A 19,114-nucleotide genomic window follows, 5' to 3' on the forward strand; every position below is an offset into this window, starting at 1 on the left:
GTGGCCCAGGAGTAGCATTCACTCTGAAGGTTTTACTGAGTTGGAACCCTTGGCCAGATCACTAGGTTTGCTCACAGGGTCACACTATTCTCCGTAGGTCAGATGCACAAGGACTGTGACGTGGGGAACATGTCAGATGCTGAGGAAGATGAACTACTCTTTCTTCAAGGACATGTCGAAAGGGTAGGCAAAGGGCACTGAAGCCCAACTCTAGAAGCCATTTACAACCACCCCCGGAATTCTGAGGGCAGCCCATCTTAACAGACGGTTGTTTATTTGTAGTATGAATATGTTCTCATTGGCGCACAGCTTGAAATCACTCTCTATTCAGGTTCCAGAAGCATGTGAACGTGCAGGGCCGCACTGAGAGCCTTTGAGTCTCAGTTCCCAGCAGACACGGGGTTGCCACACACTCTTGTGTCTTTGTTTATGAGTACTAGCATAGACACACTAAATCTAAAACAAAGCCTGGAGACCAAATGGAGAATAAATATCGATTCCATGCTGAAAATGCAAAGTGACACCTGCCTGTGGCTATGGAGACTCACAGCCTGCCCTCAGAGACTGTGTCATAAAAAGTCCACGTGAGACTATGGGTTTGGGGGCCTGTCACTTGTCTTTATTGGGTCCTTTAAAATTCAGTGACTTTTTTCATCAGAATTTTCCAGACTGATCATTTAAAAGTAAGTGATATTTGGATTGTCAATTTCTCATAGAGGCAGCATTTTTCAGAGAGTAGATTAAGACTTTGCTTTAATATTCAAGAATCATGTCCGTTGACTTTCTTCATTGTATAAAAACAAAATAGAGAGCAAAGGAACCATTCATTAAAAATACACGTAGTGTTAAGTGCAGAGAGACAAAGAAATGAGCGTGAAGGCAGATGAGACCTGGTAATTACCAAACTGAATGAGCACCAGCTTCCATGGCTCTCGGTAATTTTACTGATAAGCCCTTGTCAATTTAATGACTCTTTCTCCGGCTAAAAATAGTAAAATGTTTGTGCAGATGGTGCTGTTTGACTGGAAGAGAATCCTCCCCCGAGCTTCTCGCTGAGAAACATCAGCATTTTAGGGGAGATAAAAACTAGTCATGGTTGGACACTGGGAAAATTTCTCAAAATGATTTTCAACTTGAAAAAATCTGGGGGCACCTGGGTGGCTCAGTCGGTTAAGCATTCAACTCCTGATTTTGGCTTGGGTCATGAACTCAGCATTGTGAGATGGAGTCCGGTTTTTGGCAGGGAGCCTGCTTAAGATTCTCTCCCTCTGCCCCTCCCACCCATCAGTCCCCCAAATCTGATGGCCCTCTGGTAATGAGTACTTCTTTGCCACCAGAAACTTCTCCACTTCTCTTTCAGGGACTCTGGAAATGTTCTCTCTCACCCTCCTGCTATCTTTCTTTCAGTATGAGAGCTATGTCATCTTAAGGGGATGAAATACATCTATGATGCAATTCACCAAATATGAGATGATATTCTTCCTGAAAGCTTGCATCAGAGCAGGCTGGAGGCATCGAAAAATCCTTCTCGCGGGGTAGTGAAAGGAGCAAAGACAAAGTAACATCTAGAAATGCTTTTTCTTTCGTCTTGTTTCCCACACCTCCTGGGGAAGGCTGGGAGGAGGTGTTGCTAATTTTCACTCTTGCCTCACTTCCATGGGACCAAACATCAATTCCTATGCATTCACTCCAGAAGCAACGCATTCCTTTGTTAAACAGACTCAGGGGCTCATGGCCAGCATGTCAACTGCTTGGCTGACTAATACTAACTGATGAGGTAACTTTTGGCCACGCTCATTTTGGATCTGGGGAGCCTTGCAGCTAATGAAATGCCTCCTCTCTAAAAACAAACAAACAAATGAACAAAGCAAGGTTTTCCTTCCCCAGATGAGAAGAACTTATGAATTCCGGAGACACCTTACCTTGAAGATACATTTCCTCTCCTTCGGTGAACATCTGGTTGCATCTGCTGCATCGTGCACAGCTGGGGTGGTAATGTTTGTCACCTGCCTGCAAGAGAAGAGGGAGGGACTCTTTAGTTTGCACCTTGTCACAGCTCCCAGCCTCTTTTCTGGACCTGGGGATTCTCATATTTAGCGGGTTTTTGCTAAAAATAATAAAACCTATCTAACGTGCATCAAGATGGGAAAAACCAAAGTAAAGGACATCATTCACAGCTTTCACCTTAGGAGAACCCCAAATTCCTGTGTTGCTTATAACAGTATTTTGCCAAAGTCTTCTATTAAGTGTTTTCTAAAGAAGGCATTTTACTGAGATGGCCCTGAATTATTCATGAGCTTTTCACATTCCTAAATATGACAGATGCCATCACAGCAGGTGTTGACTTCCCCAAAGCAAAATGTCACCGGACACAGGGACCATTCTCTAGACAGGTGCCAAGTCACATTAGAGTCATGGTCCAAATACATGCCTGACAAAATGAAATCTTTTCATTTATAGCTTAGCAAAAAATCTTCACCACCTAAAAATTTTCTAGTATACTCCACAATGAAATCATTTTATCAACCAAGAGTGAAATATTTCTTTTGCATGAACCCCGTGCTATGGCAGTGCCGAGAGCCAGAAGTAGCAGCACCCTCTATGTTTGCATAAAATCTCAACAGGAAATCAGAGGCCAGGTAGTGACTCCTTTCTCACACCCTCCAGGAGAAACTACAAAAGCCACTTAGCAACAAGAGTGTGAGATGGTAGTTGGTTACTCAAGGCACTCAAGTGGAAAAAAACTGAAGATATTTGAAAATAGAAGCCAGGAATGAAATCTGTTCAATGGTGACAACTGGAAAATTCTAGAAGTGGTGCTCTTGTTTTGCTCCACACACTATTATTTAATTTTTCTTCCCTAGGGCATGAAGGAAGCCTAGGCAATGTCATGTAAAGTAGCTCCTTCCTCTAGGCCATCCAGGGTCAAATGTGAGTGAAAGGAGAAAGAAGTCACTGTAAGTTCTAAAGCACTGTAGTCCAGCTGGGATGTTAATGCTGAGAGTTCCCAGCCAGTTAGGACAATCTCGGGATTCTCAAGGAAAATGTAAGTGAAAGAATTAAGGCACCTTTACAGGAAGTTTGTGTAGTCTACAGTGAAAAGCACACTCCCCAGTAAACTGGGAGTAGGAAGACAGATCTTCAAACTGATACAATGTATCTATTGTATTTAGTGGCACAACATTAGCTGCATTCTCAACAAAGAGCACCAAGACAATGAATTACGTTTTCACCAAAGCTTTTTTACATTGTTTTAGTCCTAGCCAATGTGATAAGGCAAGAAGAAATAAACATGCAGGTCATTAATGAAAGAGTTCAAACAGCTAGATAAAAAATAAACATATAAAACCTCACAACTTTCTACAGACTGGCAAAACAAATTCCGTCAGTGTCATGGGAAAACAAGACTCCATTTCTAATACCAACAAACAAACCCTTCAATGCAAGATCTACATAAAGAAAACTATAGAATTTAACTGATGGACAAAAAAGGCTAACAGGCATATAATATTTCTGGATGAGGAAACTAAATATTTAAAGATGTCAATTTATCTAAAATGAACCTATTAATGCAATGCATTTCCAATCACAATACTCATAGGAGTTTCGTCTACAGACACCTTGACAACCTGATTCTGTAAGTTCATACGGAAGAAGAAAAATGCACAAAAAACAGCATCAACTAAGGGGGGTTTTCCCTCCCTGACATAAAAAAGTTATTCTAAGGCTCAAATAATTCAAGTGCTTTAATACTGGTACAGAATTAGAACATAAGTCGTGAAACACATAACTTAGGAAAGCCAGTCACACAGCTCTACACAAGAAAAGCCAGTCACACAGCTCTACACAAGAAATTTAGTTTATGATAAAGAAGGCATTTCCAGTGAGTTGCAAAATGGATTATTCCACTAACAGTAAGGACAATGGATTCTCCATACAGAGAAAGGTAAAGCTAGATTCCTAATTCATAACCTACAAAAAAAGAATTCTAGAGAGTTACAGAGCTAAATACAGAAACAAAAATGTAGAAGTATTAGAAGGATTTATAGGAGATAATTTAGTACACTCGGGATAGGAGTGCTTTCCTAAACAAGGCAAAAATCTAGAAACAATGAAGACAGATAATGACTCTGCACATACATAAAAATGTCTAGACTTAGAAAAGTTAAAGGAAGAGTAGCGGGGAAAATAATACTTGTCATGCAGGCCACAAAAAAGATTATTATCCAGAATATATAAAGACAATCTCTAATAAAAAGTAAGTGGCAATATGGGCAAAAAGCAATTTCCAGAGGACACGTAGAAGACCCAAAAAATAAAGAATTAGCTCAACTCCACCAGGAATCAGGGAAACACAATTTAGGAAAAAAAAAAAATCTTTCCTCACTAAACTGGCAAAGATAAAGAGAAGACTAATGTGAGGAAAAAGGCTTTCTCACAGACTACTGGTGAACAAAATTCTTTTGAAAGGCAGCTTTGGCAATATTTTTTCAAATTTAATATGCACATAGGAAGCTAGCCTACAGAAACTCTCATACCTTACAAGTATATGTACTTAAGAGTATATGTATTCAGGATCTCAACATTATTTATAACCTCAAAGAACAAAACAACAGAAAGCAATCTAAATAACCTAAATAAGAAAGTAGTTAAATAAAATATTGAATCATATGTAGCCATTAAAAGAATGAAATAAACTTACACGGAAACAAACCAATGCAGCCAAGAGAAAAAAAATCATCCAGAAAAACAATGCCTATAATATAGTCACATGAAGTACTGGCTCAGAGTGTGGAGATACTGGGGTAAGGCTGACTGGATTCAAATCCTGTTTCAGCATTCTATGGTCTTGGGAAGGTGGCAGGCTCTCTAAACATTCAGCACTCCACTGTTGTAACTACCTCATAGGACGTGATTAGGGTGAATGATCATATGATATTTTGAAAATGGTGCAGCACATCACTACATACGGTAATCCTAGAAACAACAACAATGAGCAGTAACACTCTGAACAGAGGTGGTCCCAGGGCCATTCACAAAAGAGAAAGTTTGTCAGTACAGGTTGGCACGCTGGTAAAAGCCCCCCCCCCCCCCGCCCCGTGCCTGTTCTTTCCAAGGACAGGTATAGGAGGGTAACTGTGTTACACAAACTGTCATACGAGGTGGATGGAAGATACACCAAGGTCCCAAGCAGCAGGGCTGTGGTCTAGAAACCATGAGCAAAAACACTGCTAAGAAACAGTATCATCGTAACGCAGGCACTCGCTCATCTCACAATGCCGAACGTGTCAAGTAATGCAGGGAGCCAGAATCAAAGGCCACTTCACAGCCCTTCAAAGGTCTGGTTTTGTAGCAGTGCGAGCCCGGGGGACCACCCAGTCTCAAGGGCAAGGGAGCCTCTGCTTTGCATGGGAAAGTCACTTCCTCTCTTTCATTTCTTCTTACTCCAGTACCCATGACGGTTCACAGTCAAGCCCTACGCACAGGGCCAGGAAAAGGGATCAGAGCTGATCACAGATGTGGGCTCCTATGCGAACCAACCCCCAACATGGACGTAGCTTAATCAAAGTCATTTACACTGGAGTCTGTCTACAGAAGAAGGAAAAGTATCTCAGATCATGAGCAAAATGGAAGACCAGTGCCTACATACGAACAGACAATAAACATGTAAATCATTGTGAAGAGGAGGCTATTGATTACAAACTTTTAAAGCAAACTGTGGGCTTTGTTGTAACAGGTGACTTCATAAAGGACAGTGACTAGGTAGCTGGCCCCAAGCCCACAGCCCAACATCCCGCTGTGCCTGAGCCTGTGGGGCCAGATGTGTTGCAGGGACACCGCCCCCACCCCCTGGCCGCTGCTGAGCTCCACAGTGGCTGTTTTCCACCCATCTTTCTACCCTGCTATGTTAAAAAAAGTACAGCCTATTTTGTTCTTTTTCACATATTCAAAATGCACATATTAAAAGTCTACATTCTGGCTGGCATTGAACTCTATGAAAAGTAAACAATTTGCTTATTTAGCTGAGTTTTATAAAACACCTGCCTACACATTCAAAGTGGAAAAAATGGCTTGCCTTTAATAGTGCTGATTATGTCAGACTTCTGTGGTAATTATTACTATTTGGTTAATCTCTAAATTGGAGCAGGAACTTGAGCATACAGACTAGAATACCATCTGGAGTAATACCATTTACTATAAGGCAGGATATAGTTTAACCCATCAATTTATTTTATTTTATTTGAAAATCCACCGTCTGGCAGAGGAGATAATTCTGAATTCCTTGTGGATCAGGGGGTGCCCTGGGAAAGGACTACCATGTTTGCAACCGCCATTCCTTAATGTGCTACCCATGAGACCTCAATGATGTCACTACCTAACCTCTCAAGCCTCCAGGCCCCTCATCTGTAAGAAGTGAAGGGCTGGATTAGACCATTTCAAGTCCCATGCAGCTGCAAAATTCTGTGATTCTGTGTGAAATCCCATACCTCTACACGCTCACACAGCAGTGTTAACTGGAAAGCAATTTGGGTAGAGAAAGGAAACTCTTGATGGCAGGGAATGGGGTTTAAGCAAGGACTCTCTAGTGCCTTATACCAAGGAGGATTTCTGGATGCCCTAAGGCCTGTGCCAACTCTAACAGCCCACCGGAAGTAGCAAAAGAGAACTGTGATTACAGGACCCATCCTTGGACAGATAATCTGCTTGCCTGATAATCTGCTTAGCTCCTGTATGACCAACTATACTTTTTAGTTCTTCTTTACCCTCTTTTTCTTGCTCTACTCCTAACAAGAGCCCAGGAGATGGGGAAGAGGGCCTCTGAGGTCAATCTTCAGCCATTTATACTAATGTTCTACCTACTTCAAAAAGACACTTGCAGATTCTTATCAGAGAAGGTCATGATCTATAAACAACTGGACAAAAACCTTAGAGGAAAAGAAAATATCAGGACTCCAAACTCAGGCTAACCTGTGATGATCCAAATTTCTCAGCAGATGAGGAAAAAAGAAAACGGGCCACTAGAAGTCTCACTGTGAAAAAAAATAAAAAAGAAAAAAAATGGCCACATATAACTATCACTAGACAGGCAAGGTTTCCCAGTCTAAATTAGTAACAGTCATTATAGGCTGAATTTCCACCAGGTCTGGCTCTGTGCCAGGCATTGTATCAAGGACTCTAAGGGCCTGCTCTCCCAACATTTCTGTCATTGTAGGTGCTATTTTACAGTCCTAGACTGCAAGCAAAAAAACTACCACTTAATGTGGCCAGTGTACTCGGAACCCCCAGTGCTTCCAAAAAGTAGAGCCAGGCCTACCCTCTAAAAGCACCAAAGCAAAATCCTGGAATTGAAAATTATCTTCCACACTAATTTTGCTGATGGTTGGCAACGCTGAAGTCATTATTTCTTACACAGACCCTTGAGAAAAACCAAGGGTGTAACCCTGAGAGATAACTGATTGTAGTCATTTCCATATGGGGAAGTTAAGCTATCAAGGTCTAGGTTGCCTGTTTTTTTTAAAGTTCTAACTTGATTCAGAGACGATTTGCTTAGAACACCCGAAGGAATAAACAAATTGCTTTCCTGTCCCCAAGACTGTTGCAAACACAGCTCTGGCTGATAGTGACTTTAGATAAAGGGCATGCAAACACTTTAGAGGTAAGTGTGTTGACCTAGATCAGGTCTTTGCTAACATTACTGTGTATAAGCAACACCCAAGATCCTTTTAAAAATGGGTTCAATTAATGGCCTTAAGGTGGAACCTAGGAATCAGCTTCTTTGTCTTACAAGCAGTGAAATGAGTACACAAATCATCATGACCTGGGGAAATACCAGTCACGGTGGTCTCCAAACCCTAAACCCAATAGTAGATGAGGAGGCCAAAGAAGAGTAACAAGGATCTGTCACTTACACAGCAGGTGCATAGGTGGGAAAGGAGAGCCAGAATCACGTTAAGTTCCCTGTCTTACTCCTGCAGAAAGGCAGTGTAGGGGCTGACTCAGCCTTCTTTGTGTTTGCTGTTTTTTCCTTGAAGCGGGAGAAACTGCCAATGGGACTGGAATGGCTTGATCTCCAAGTTGAACATCACTTGTTTCAGGAGTGGTTTTTGTTTTTGTTTTTATTTTTCCTAATGCAGGATCCTGAACAGGCCAGATAATGAGGGTGTGCCTTGGCCCAAAGTCTGTATTCTGGGCAAAGGTTAGTAAATCAGTTTGCCCAGGCAGTGTTTGTGAAGCCCAGAGGGCTCTACACAAGTCTATACAAAGCCAACCTGCACAGATGAGAACATCCTTCAGCCAGACACTCTTAACCACCCAACCGCAGCTGCAGCCTCTGCTCCAAACATGTATGCTGTGTCAGAGGGAGGGGTGGTGGCTCATCTTTCCCTGCGAAGACGCACAAAACAACAGAGAGAAATACACCACTGCCTTCCAATGATCTGATGCCCTGCTGCTCAAGATATAAAAGAACTCCCTTCTATTTTAAAAAAATACTTCTTTACAAGAGACAGAGAGGGAGAGGGAGAGAGAATATCTTCAAGCAGACTCCCCACTGAGCATGGAGCCCAATGCAGCACTTAATCTCAGGACCCTGAGATTGTGATCTGAGCTGAAATCAAGAGTTGGCCACTTAACCAACTGAGCCACCCAGATGCCCCTCAACTACCTTCTTTTAATGAGGGGTAAAGAATGAAGAATGTGGTAACATCCCAGTGTACATGCATATCCCATTTTTACAGATGGTTATTGCTTTCTCATCTCCTTCCAAAGAATTAAGTGCAAAAACTTTAAAGCAGTCTTTACACTTTAATAGTGCTAGATAAATGTTATCTGTGAATGTGTGCATTCCCCACAGGACCTAACCAGTGTCTTTAAACTGATCTATAGATTCAGTTCAATCTCTACCAAAATTCCAGCTGGATTATTTGTAGGGACTGAAAAGCTGATCCTAAAATGTATGTGGCAGCACAAAGGATGTATGAAAGTCAAAAAACTTCAAAATAATAGGATAAAGTCAGAGGACTTATACTATCAGATTTCAAAAGTTTCTATAATGCCAGAAGTTATCAAGACAGCATGGACTGGCACTAGAATAGATATACAGGTTAATGGAGTAGAAGAGAGAATTCCAAAATAAACCCCCACGTTCATGGTTAACTGATTTTAAGTTAAGTGTGAAGGCAACTTGCTAGGGAGGGGATAGTCTTGCCAACAAATGACGGGACAGTTACATATACATATTCAATCATGCCCCTACCTCACACCATAAAGGAAAAATGAACTTAAAAATGGGTCATGGACGTAAATATAAAAGTTAAAACTATAAAATTTCTAAACAGAACATCAAAGAAAATCTTTGTGATTTTGGTTTACTATTTCTTAGATATTCTACAAAAAAATAATTCATTAAAGAAAAAAGATTGACAAATTGGATGTCCTCAAGATTAAAATTTTTTTCTCTTCAAAGGACATCATGAAGAAAATAGAAAGATGAGCCATGGATTGGAAGAAATTTGTGCAAATCATATGTCTAAAAAAGGACTCATATCCAGAATATATAAAAACCAATTACATTTCAAAATAAGAGGCCAAGGAATGGGAGAGAAGCAAGATGGTGGAGGAGGAGCAGATTGAAATGACATCAGATCTCAGGAGCTCAGCGAGATAGTTACCAAACAATTCTGAATACCTACAAACTCAACAGGAGATCGAAGAGAAGAGGAGACGCTATTCTAGGAACAGAAAATCGACAGCTTTCTGAAAGGTAGGACATGTTGAGAAGTGAATCCAAGGCAACAGGAAGAGAGACCATGGGAGAGGGGCTGGCTCCCAGCAAGCTGTGGAGCAGTAGAGCACAAAATCAGAATGATTAGAAGTCTGCTCTGGGGAAGGATGTCACTCCAGTGGCTAAGTGCCCTATGGAGTCCTCGCAGGGACAGTGTGGAGTCCTTGCAGAGACAGTGTGGTCTCAGGATCCCATGGAGTCACAGAAGGATTGAGGGTGTCTAAGTGTAGCAGAGCTCGCAGGTATCAGAGCGGGGAAGCCAGGTGCAGAGACAGAGACAAGGAGTGAGGTCTCAGCTCAGGGTTACCTTAAACTGTGATCCATGGCACAGTCAGGGCACTGCTCTTTGAGCAGGGATCCCACATGTGGCAGATCCGGGGAGACTCACCTTCCTCCTCTGGAGGCAAGAATCTGCTGGGTTTGGAGACTCCAAAAGGGGTTGTGTGTCAGAGACAGAAATGCCTGATCACAGGCCGGGTGAGCTCGGAGTGTGACTGGAGACCAGGGAGATGGGAGTAATTGACCCCTTTTCTCTAAGGGCACACTGAGGAGTGGGGCACCAAGCTCTCAGCTCCTCCAGGCTGTTGACTAGGAGGCTGCCATTTTCACTCCTGTCCTCAGAGCTCTACGGAAAGTGTTCAGGGAATAAAAGCTACCAAGAGTGAACCCAAGGAGATTACTTAGCCTGGACCCTGGCAAGGGCGATGCAATTCCACCTCTGATAAAGACATCTGAGAACCACTAAAAATCACTACAACAGGCTCCTCCCCCAGAAGATCAGAAAGAACATCGAGGCAAGACCAAGATCACTGCTCAAGAAGAACAGTGGAAGTCCAGAGATAGGGGAAAATAATGCATGGAATTCATGGCTTTTCCCCATGATCCTTTAGTCTTACAAAGTTAAATTTAATTTTTAAATTTTTTTTTCTTATCCTAATTTTTTTTAATGTTTCCTCTTTCCTCTTTCAATGTGTTTCAACTAGTTTGTCTTAATAATACCTTTCTGAAAAAAAAATCTTTTTAAACTTTCATTATTACAGTCATATTTTATCCTTCATTGTGTTTAACTTATTTTTTGTATATATATATAGGGGGTTTTTTTCTTCCTAAAAAATTTTGGGAAACAGTATCTTCTAATAGATCAAAATATACCCTAAACCTAGCAAAGGGCTTTGTACTAGTCTCCAGCCAGAGCACATCCCCCACCAACCTTTTTTTTCTTTCTTTTTCCAACCAACTTATCTTATCAATTCCTTTTTTAGAATTTTTAAAAAATTTTATTCTTTACAGTCATATTCCATCCTTTCATCATGTTTACCCTTATTTTTGTATATATATATATGCTATTTCTTTAAAATTTTGAGAGGTAGTTTATTCTAAGAGACCAAAATACATCCAAAATCCAGTGGGTGGCTCTGTTCTATTCACCAGTCTAATATACATATATATTAATTTTTTTACCCCCCTCTCCCCTGTTTGGGGTCTCCTCTGATTTGATTAGCGTACATTTTTCTGGGGTCTTTGCCACCCTTTTAGTATTTTCTCATTCATATATTTTTATCTGGATAAAAATGACAAGGCAGAAAAACTTACCACAAAAAAAAAAAAAAAAAGAACAAGAGACAGTACCAATGACTAGGGACCTAATCAATACAGACACTGGTAATATGGCAGATCCAGAGTTCAGAATGACAATTCTCGAGGTGCTAGCTGGGCTCGAAAAAGGCATGGATGATATTAGACAAACTCTGTCTGGAGAAATAAAACCCCTTTCTGGACAAATAAAAGAACTAAAATCTAACCAAGCTGAAATCAAAAAGGAATTAATGAGGTGCAATCAAGAATGGAGGCTCTTACTGCTAGGATAAATGAGGCAGAAAAGAGAATTAGTGATATAGAAGACCAAGTGACAGGAAATAAAGAAGCTGAGCAAAAGAGAGACAAATAACTACTGGACCACGAGGGGAGAATTATCTCTCAATGAAACAATATTAGAATAATTGGGGTTCCAGAAGAAAAAAGAGAAAGAGGGGCAGAAGGTATATTGGAGCAAATTATAATAGAAAATTTCCCTTATATGGCAAAGGGAACAAGCATCAAAATCTAGGAGGCACAGAGAACCCCCCTCAAAATCAATAAAAATAGGTCCACACTCCATCATCTAATAGTAAAACTTACTAATCTTAGTGACAAAGAGAAAATCCTGAAAGCAGTTATGGACAAGAAGTCTGTAACATACAATGGTAGAAATATTAGATTGGCAGTCGACTTAGCCACTTTCTATCAGGCCAGAAAGAACTGGCATGATATATTCAGAGCACTAAATGAGAAAAATATGCAGCCAAGAATACTATATCCAGCTGGGCTGTCATTGAAAATAGAAGAAGAGATAAAAAGCTTCCAGGACAAACAAAAATTAAAAGAATTTGCAAACACCAAACCAGCCCTACAAGAAATATTGAAAAGGATCCTCTAAGCAAAGAGAGAGCCTAAAAGTAGTAGACCATAAAGGAATAGAGACAATATACAGTAACAGTCACCTTTTTATTTTAAAGATTTTATTTATTTACTTGACAGAGATCACAAGGCAGAAAGACAGGCAGAGAGAGAGGAGGAAGCAGGCCCCCCCCTCCTGCAGAGAGCCCAATGCAGGACTCGATCCCATGCAGCACTCGATCATGACCCGAGCTGAAGGCAGAGGCTTAACCCACAGGCAATACAATGGCACTAAATTCATATTTTTCAATAGCTACCCTGAATGTAATTGGGCTAAATGTCCCAATCAAAAGATAAAGGGTATCAGAATGGATTAAAAAAACAAGACCCATCAATATGCTGCCTACAAGTAACTCATTTTAGACCCAAAGACACCTCCAGATTTAAAGTGAATGGGTGGAAAACAATTTACCATGCTAATGGACATCAAAAGAAAGCTGGGGTGGCAGTCCTTATATCAGATCAATTCGATTTTAAGCCAAAGACTATAATAAGAGATGAGGAAGGAGACTATATCATACTCAAAGAGTCTGTCCAACAAGAAGATCTAATGATTTTAAATATCTATGCCCCTAACATGGGAGTAGCCAACTATATAAACCAATAACAAAATCAAAGAAACACATCAACAATAATACAGTAACAGTAGGGGACTTTAACACCCCCTCACTGAAATGGACAGATCATCCAAGCAAAAGATCAACAAGGAAATAAAGGCCTTAAAGATAACTGGACCAGATGGACATCACAGATATATTTAGAACATTCCATCCCAAAGCAACAGAATACACATTCTTCTCTAGTGCACATGGAACATTCTCCAGAACAGATCACATCCTGGGTCACAAATCAGGTCTCAACCAGTACCAAAAGACTGGGATCATTCCCTGCATATTTTCAGAACACAATGCTCTGAAGCCAGAACTCAATCATAAGAGGAAAGTTGGAAAGAACTCAAATACATGGAGGCTAAAGAGCATCCTACTAAAGAATGAATGAGTCAACCAGGAAATTAAAAAAGAACTTTAAAAATTCATGGAAACAAATGATAATGAAAACACAACTGTTCAAAATCTGAGGGACACAGCAAAGGCAGTCCTGAGAGGAAATATATAGCCATATAAGCCTTTCTTAAGAAACAAGAAAGGGGGATGCCTGGGTGGCTCGGTCGGTTGGGCTGCTGCCTTTAGCTCGGGTAGTGACCTCAGGGTCCTGGGGTTGAGTCCCACATGGGGCTGCTTGCTCAGCAGGGGGCCTGCTTCTCTCCCCGCCTCTGCCTGCCACTCTGCCCACTTGTGTGCTCTCTCTCTCTCTCTCTCTCTCTCTGACAAATAAAAAATAAAAAAAAGGAAACAAGAAAGGTCCCAAGTACCCAACCTAACCCTACACCTAAAGGAGCTGGAAAAAGAAAGCCTAAACCCAGCAGGAGAAGAGAAATAATAAAGATGAGAGCAATAATCAATGAAATAGAAACCAAAAGAACAACAGAACAAATCAACAAAACTAGGAGCTGGGTCTTTAAAAGAATTAATAAGATTTGATAAACCCCTGACCAGACTTATCAAAAAGAAAAGAGAAAGGACCCAAATAAATAAAATCATGAATGACAGAGGAGAGATCACAATGAACACCAAAGAAATACAAACAATTATAAGAACATTTATGAGCAACTGTACACCAGAAAATTTGACAATCTGGAAGAAATGGATACATTCCTAGAGACATATAAACTACCAACACTGAACCAGGAAGAAATAGAAAACCTGAACAGACCCATAACCAGTAAGGAGATTGAAGCAGTCATCAAAAATCTCCCAACAAACAAGAGTCCAGGGCCAGACGGCTTCCCAGGGGAATTCTACCAAAAATTTAAAGAAGAATTAATACCTATTCTCCTGAAACTGTTCCAAAAAACAGAAATGGAAGAAAACTGCCAACCTCATTTTATGATCCATTACCTTGATCCCAAAAGCAGACAAAGACCCGATTAAAAAAGAGAATTGCAGACCAATATCCTTGATGAACACAGATGCAAAAATTCTCACCAAAATACTAGCCAATAGGATCCTACAGTACATTAAAAGGATTATTCACCACGACCCAAGTGGAATTTATTCCTGGGTTGCACGGTTGGTTCAACATCCGCAAATCAACCGATGTGATACAATACATTAATTAAAGAACAAGAACCATACGATACTCTCAACAGAAGCTGAAAAAGCATTTGACAAAGTACAGCATCCTTTCTGGATCAAAACTCTTCAAAGTGTAGTGATAGAGGATATATTCCTCAATATCATCAAAGTCATCTATGAAAAACCCACAGCAAATATCATTCTCAATGGGGAAAAATTGAGAGTTTTTCTCCTACGATCAGGAACACGGCAGTGATGTCCACTATCACCACTGCTATTCAACATAGTACTAGAAGTCCTAGCCTCAGCAATCAGACAACAGAAAGAAATTAAAGGCATCCAAGTCAGCAAAGAAGTCAAACTCACACTCTTTGAAGATGATATGATACTTTATGTGGAAAACCCAAAAGACTCCACTCCAAAACTGCTAGAACTTGTACAGGAATCAAGTAAAATGTCAGGGTATAAAATCAACATACAGAAATCAGTTGCATTTCTCTACACTAATAGCAAGACAGAAGAAAGAGAAACTAAGGAGTTGACCCCATTTACAAATGTAACCAAAACAATAAGATACTTAGGAATAAACGTAACCAAAGAGGCAAAGAATAAACTTTAAAATAAATAAAATAAACAGAAAACTATAAAGTACTCATGAAAGAAATTGAGGAAGACACAAAGAATTGGAAAAATGTTCCATGCTCATGAATTGGAATAACAAATATTGTGAAAATGTCTACGCTACCTAATGCAATCTACACATTTAATGCAATCCCAATCAAAATACCATCTATTTTTTTTTTCAAACAAATGGGACAAATAACCCTAAAATTTATATGGAACCAGAGAAGACACCGAATAGCTAGAGGAATGTTGAAAAAGAAAGCCAAAGTTAGTGGCATCACAATTCCAGACTTCAAGCTCTATTACAAAGCTATAATCATCAAGACAGTATGGTACTGGCATAAAAACAGACACACAGATCAATGGAACAGAACAGAGAGGCCAGAAATAGAGCCTCAACTCTATGGTCAACTAATCTTCAACAAAGCAGGAAAGAATGTCCAGTGGAAAAAAGACAGTCTCTTCAACAAATGGTGTTGGGAAATTTGGACAGCCACACGCAGAAGAATGAAACTGGACCATTTCCTTACAGCACACACAAAAATAGACTCAAAATGGATAAAAGACTTCCATGTGAGTTGGGAATCCATTAAAATCCTTGAGGAGAACACAGGCAGCAACCTCTTCCCCCTCAGCCACAGCAACTTCCTCCTAGAAACATCACCAAAGGCAAGGGAAGCAAGGGCAAAAATGAACTACTGGGATTTCATCAAGATCAAAAGCTTTTGCACAACAAAGAAAACAGTCAACAAAACCAAAAGACAACTGAAAGAATGGGAGAAGATACTGGCAAATGACATATCAGACAAAGGGCTAGTATCCAAAATCTATAAAGAACTTATCAAACTCAACACCCAAAGAACAAATAATCCAATCAAGAAATGGGCAGAGGACATGAACTGACATTTCTGCAAAGATGACATCCAGATGGCCAACAGACACATGAAAAAGTGCTCCACATCACTTGGTATCAGGGAAATACAAATCAAAACCACAATGACATACCACCTCACACCAGTCAAAATGGCTAAAATTAACCAGTCAGGAAACGACAGATGTTGGAGAGGATGTGGAGAAAGGGGAACCCTCCTATACTATTGGTGGGAATGCAAGCTGGTGCAGCCAGTCTGGAAAACAGCATGGAGGTTCCTCAAAAAGTTGAAAATAGAGCTACCCTATGACCCAGCAATCACACTACTGGGTATTTACCCTAAAGATACAAATGTAGTGATCAGAAGGGGCACATGCACCCAAATATTTATAGCAGCAATGTCCACAATAGCCAAAGTATGGAAAGAACCTAGATGTCCATCAACAGATGAATGGATAAAGAAGATGAGCGGTATGTGTGTTGTGTGTGTGTGTGTGTGTATACACAATGGAATAGTGTGCAGCCGTCAAAAGAGATGAAATCTTGCCATTTGCAATGATGTGGATGGAACTAGAGGGTATTATGCTGAGCAAAATAAGTCAGTCAGATAAGGGCAATTACCATATGATCTCCCTGATATGAGAAATTTGAGAGGCAGAATGGGGGGTTTGGGGGATAGGGAAGGAAAAAATGAAACAACATGGGAACGGGAGGGAGACAAACCATAAGAGACTCTTCATCTCACAAAACAAACTGAGGGCTGCTGGCGGGGAGAGGGGGTGAGAGAGGGTGGTTGGGTTATGGACATTGGGGAGGGTATATGAAATGGTGCTGTGAAGTGTGTAAGCCTGACGATTCATAGACCCATACCCCTGGGGCAAATAATACATTATAATGTTAATAAAAATAATTTTAAAAAAAGAGGCCAAGCAACTCGGTTGAAAAAGATGGGAAAAGATTTAAATAAACACTTCACAAAAGATATATGCACGCTGAATAAACACATGAAAATATTTTAAACACCCTTAGTCATAAGGGGACTAAAATGAAAACCACAATGAAAACTACACACTGGCTACAAAGCCTATAATTAAAAAGACAGACGGTACCAAGTGTTGAGGAGGATGTGAACAAAGTGATACATTCATCCAATGCCGATGAGAATGTAAAATGGTACAGCTAGTTTGGAAACCTCTGGTTTCTCAAAAAGTTGAGCATAAATATATCATGTAACCCAGCACTACTCCTCCTAGGTTTTGAACTAAAAGACATGATAGCATATGTCCACATAAAGAGAGAGAAAGGAGAAGAGAAGAGAAAACAGAAAAGAAAAGGAAAGAGCAGGGTTGGGGTTAGGAGACCTGACTGGGAAGACAGGAGGAGCTTTTTTATTCACTATCCACAGTGACACATCAGGGCACACACACACACACTCATTCCTTTTGGCGGGTGTGGTGTCCAGATTCTTTTGGAAAGCTGTTGAAAAATACGGATTCTTTTTCCAGAATAAAATGTACCTTTACATATACAGAAAGCAGTATATACATATAATAACATATTGTTAGCAGTTATCTGAAGACTTGAACATTTATGAAAGGATTTAAAAACAGTTTGTTAATCTAATTATTATTTCTCTGTCTTCAGAGGCAGTACCATTCTTTTTTGTATGAGAAGAGAAACCGGACTTCTGGGAGATTAAGTAACTTGCCAGCACCACATGAGAAGTTGAACTGAAAACCTGGACAACCACATTCACATTAATGTAGCTACTGGGACTCTCCGGGCTGGTTCTTTGACTTGTGTGCTTTCACACACAGTATTTAATTGAATTCTCTTCTTACCCTTTGATATAGGTGACATTAAAAAAAAAAAATTTTGGAGGGGGCGTCTGGGTGGCTCAGTCGTTAGGCGTCTGCCTTTGGCTCAGGTCATGGGATCAAGCCCCACATCAGGCTTCCTGCTCAGAGAGAAGCCTGCTTCTCCCTCTCCCACTTCCCCTACTTGTGTTCCCTCTCTCACTGTGTCTCTGTCAAATAAAAAAAAAAAAAAAAAAATTATTATTAAGAGAAGGGGAGTCAGAGCAGACTCCCACTGAGCAGGGAGCCCAATGTGGCACTCGATCCCAGACTTCAGGATCATGTCCAGGGCCGAAGGCAGTTGCTTAATCAACTGATCCACCCAGGTGCCCAAAACAGGTGGCATCATTCTTCTTGTTTATGATGGTCCAAGTGAGGCTCAGAGACCAAATGTCTTGCTGCTCCAAGACCAAGGTCATACAGCTGAGTGTCAGAAGCAGAAAACATCCCAGATCTGAGGATATGAATTTGATTCTCTTGGATCAATACCACCACACCTACATTGTTTTTCATTTCAGAAATCCTAGTCAACAAGAAAATAATTCCCCTGTGGTACAAAAAGATGGTTAAGATGATTGAGAAGAGACATTTTATTAACCTCTATCTTGGGTATTTTGCCAAATTGTAAGGTGGAGCAAATAACTAAGATTGAAGACAATACATAATTCTGAAACTAATCAAGGTGAATGTCTACATTTGAAACTAACCTCTGCAGCTCTGTGCTCCCATTGTCAGATGTGTTTACTTTCGCCTTGGGTTATTATGGCTGGACTGTCTGTCCCACCCCACCATGCAACAGGGAATGGAAAGAGATGGGCTTTGGAACCAAGAGAACCCAGAGGTCTGCATTCTGGCCTTGCAAACATTGTGGTTTTGGGCACTCTTCTGGAATAATTTCTTATCTGTAAAAACTGGCATGAGAATGTCTACCATGTAGGATTATTATAAAAAACTAACCAAAGGTAAGTTAATAGCAAAGTATCTGGTAGCAGTCCATGTTGGTGAGCTGCTTCTCTCTTTCACATTGGATTATGCATTCCTTTGAAGACACAGGCCACACCTATACCTCCATAACTCCAATCTCTCTTGCTTTCCACCTAGCAAGTGTTCTAGAAACCTCTGGCGAATCAGTATTAGAAACCCTTACCAGAAAACCTCTACATCAATTAGCCACCATACCCTGCACAATTACAGCAGCCCAAAGAGAAGTAATAGATGAATTTTGGTGCCCCAGCTACAATTTCATTATTTACTTGTTTCCAGACACTGTGCTAAGCACCTCATAAACCATATGCCATTCGACCTTCCCTGAAACACTGAGAGCTAGGTGTTAGACCCATTTAACAGA

General features: G+C 40.5%; 1 protein-coding gene across 3 annotated transcripts in view; it reads right to left on the minus strand.

Moving 5' to 3' along the window:
* ABLIM1 (actin binding LIM protein 1) overlaps positions 1-19,114 on the minus strand; it is a 299,516-nt gene that overhangs the window by 53,726 nt on the left and 226,676 nt on the right. For all 3 annotated transcript variants that reach the window (XM_059398658.1, XM_059398657.1, XM_059398656.1), the window contains exon 7: positions 1,923-2,010. In XM_059398658.1, the coding sequence (XP_059254641.1) occupies positions 1,923-2,010 (88 nt within the window). The remainder of the gene's footprint in view (positions 1-1,922; positions 2,011-19,114) is intronic.

This window comes from Mustela nigripes, chromosome 4 (assembly GCF_022355385.1).
Source record: "Mustela nigripes isolate SB6536 chromosome 4, MUSNIG.SB6536, whole genome shotgun sequence".
NCBI lineage: Eukaryota > Metazoa > Chordata > Mammalia > Carnivora > Mustelidae > Mustela > Mustela nigripes.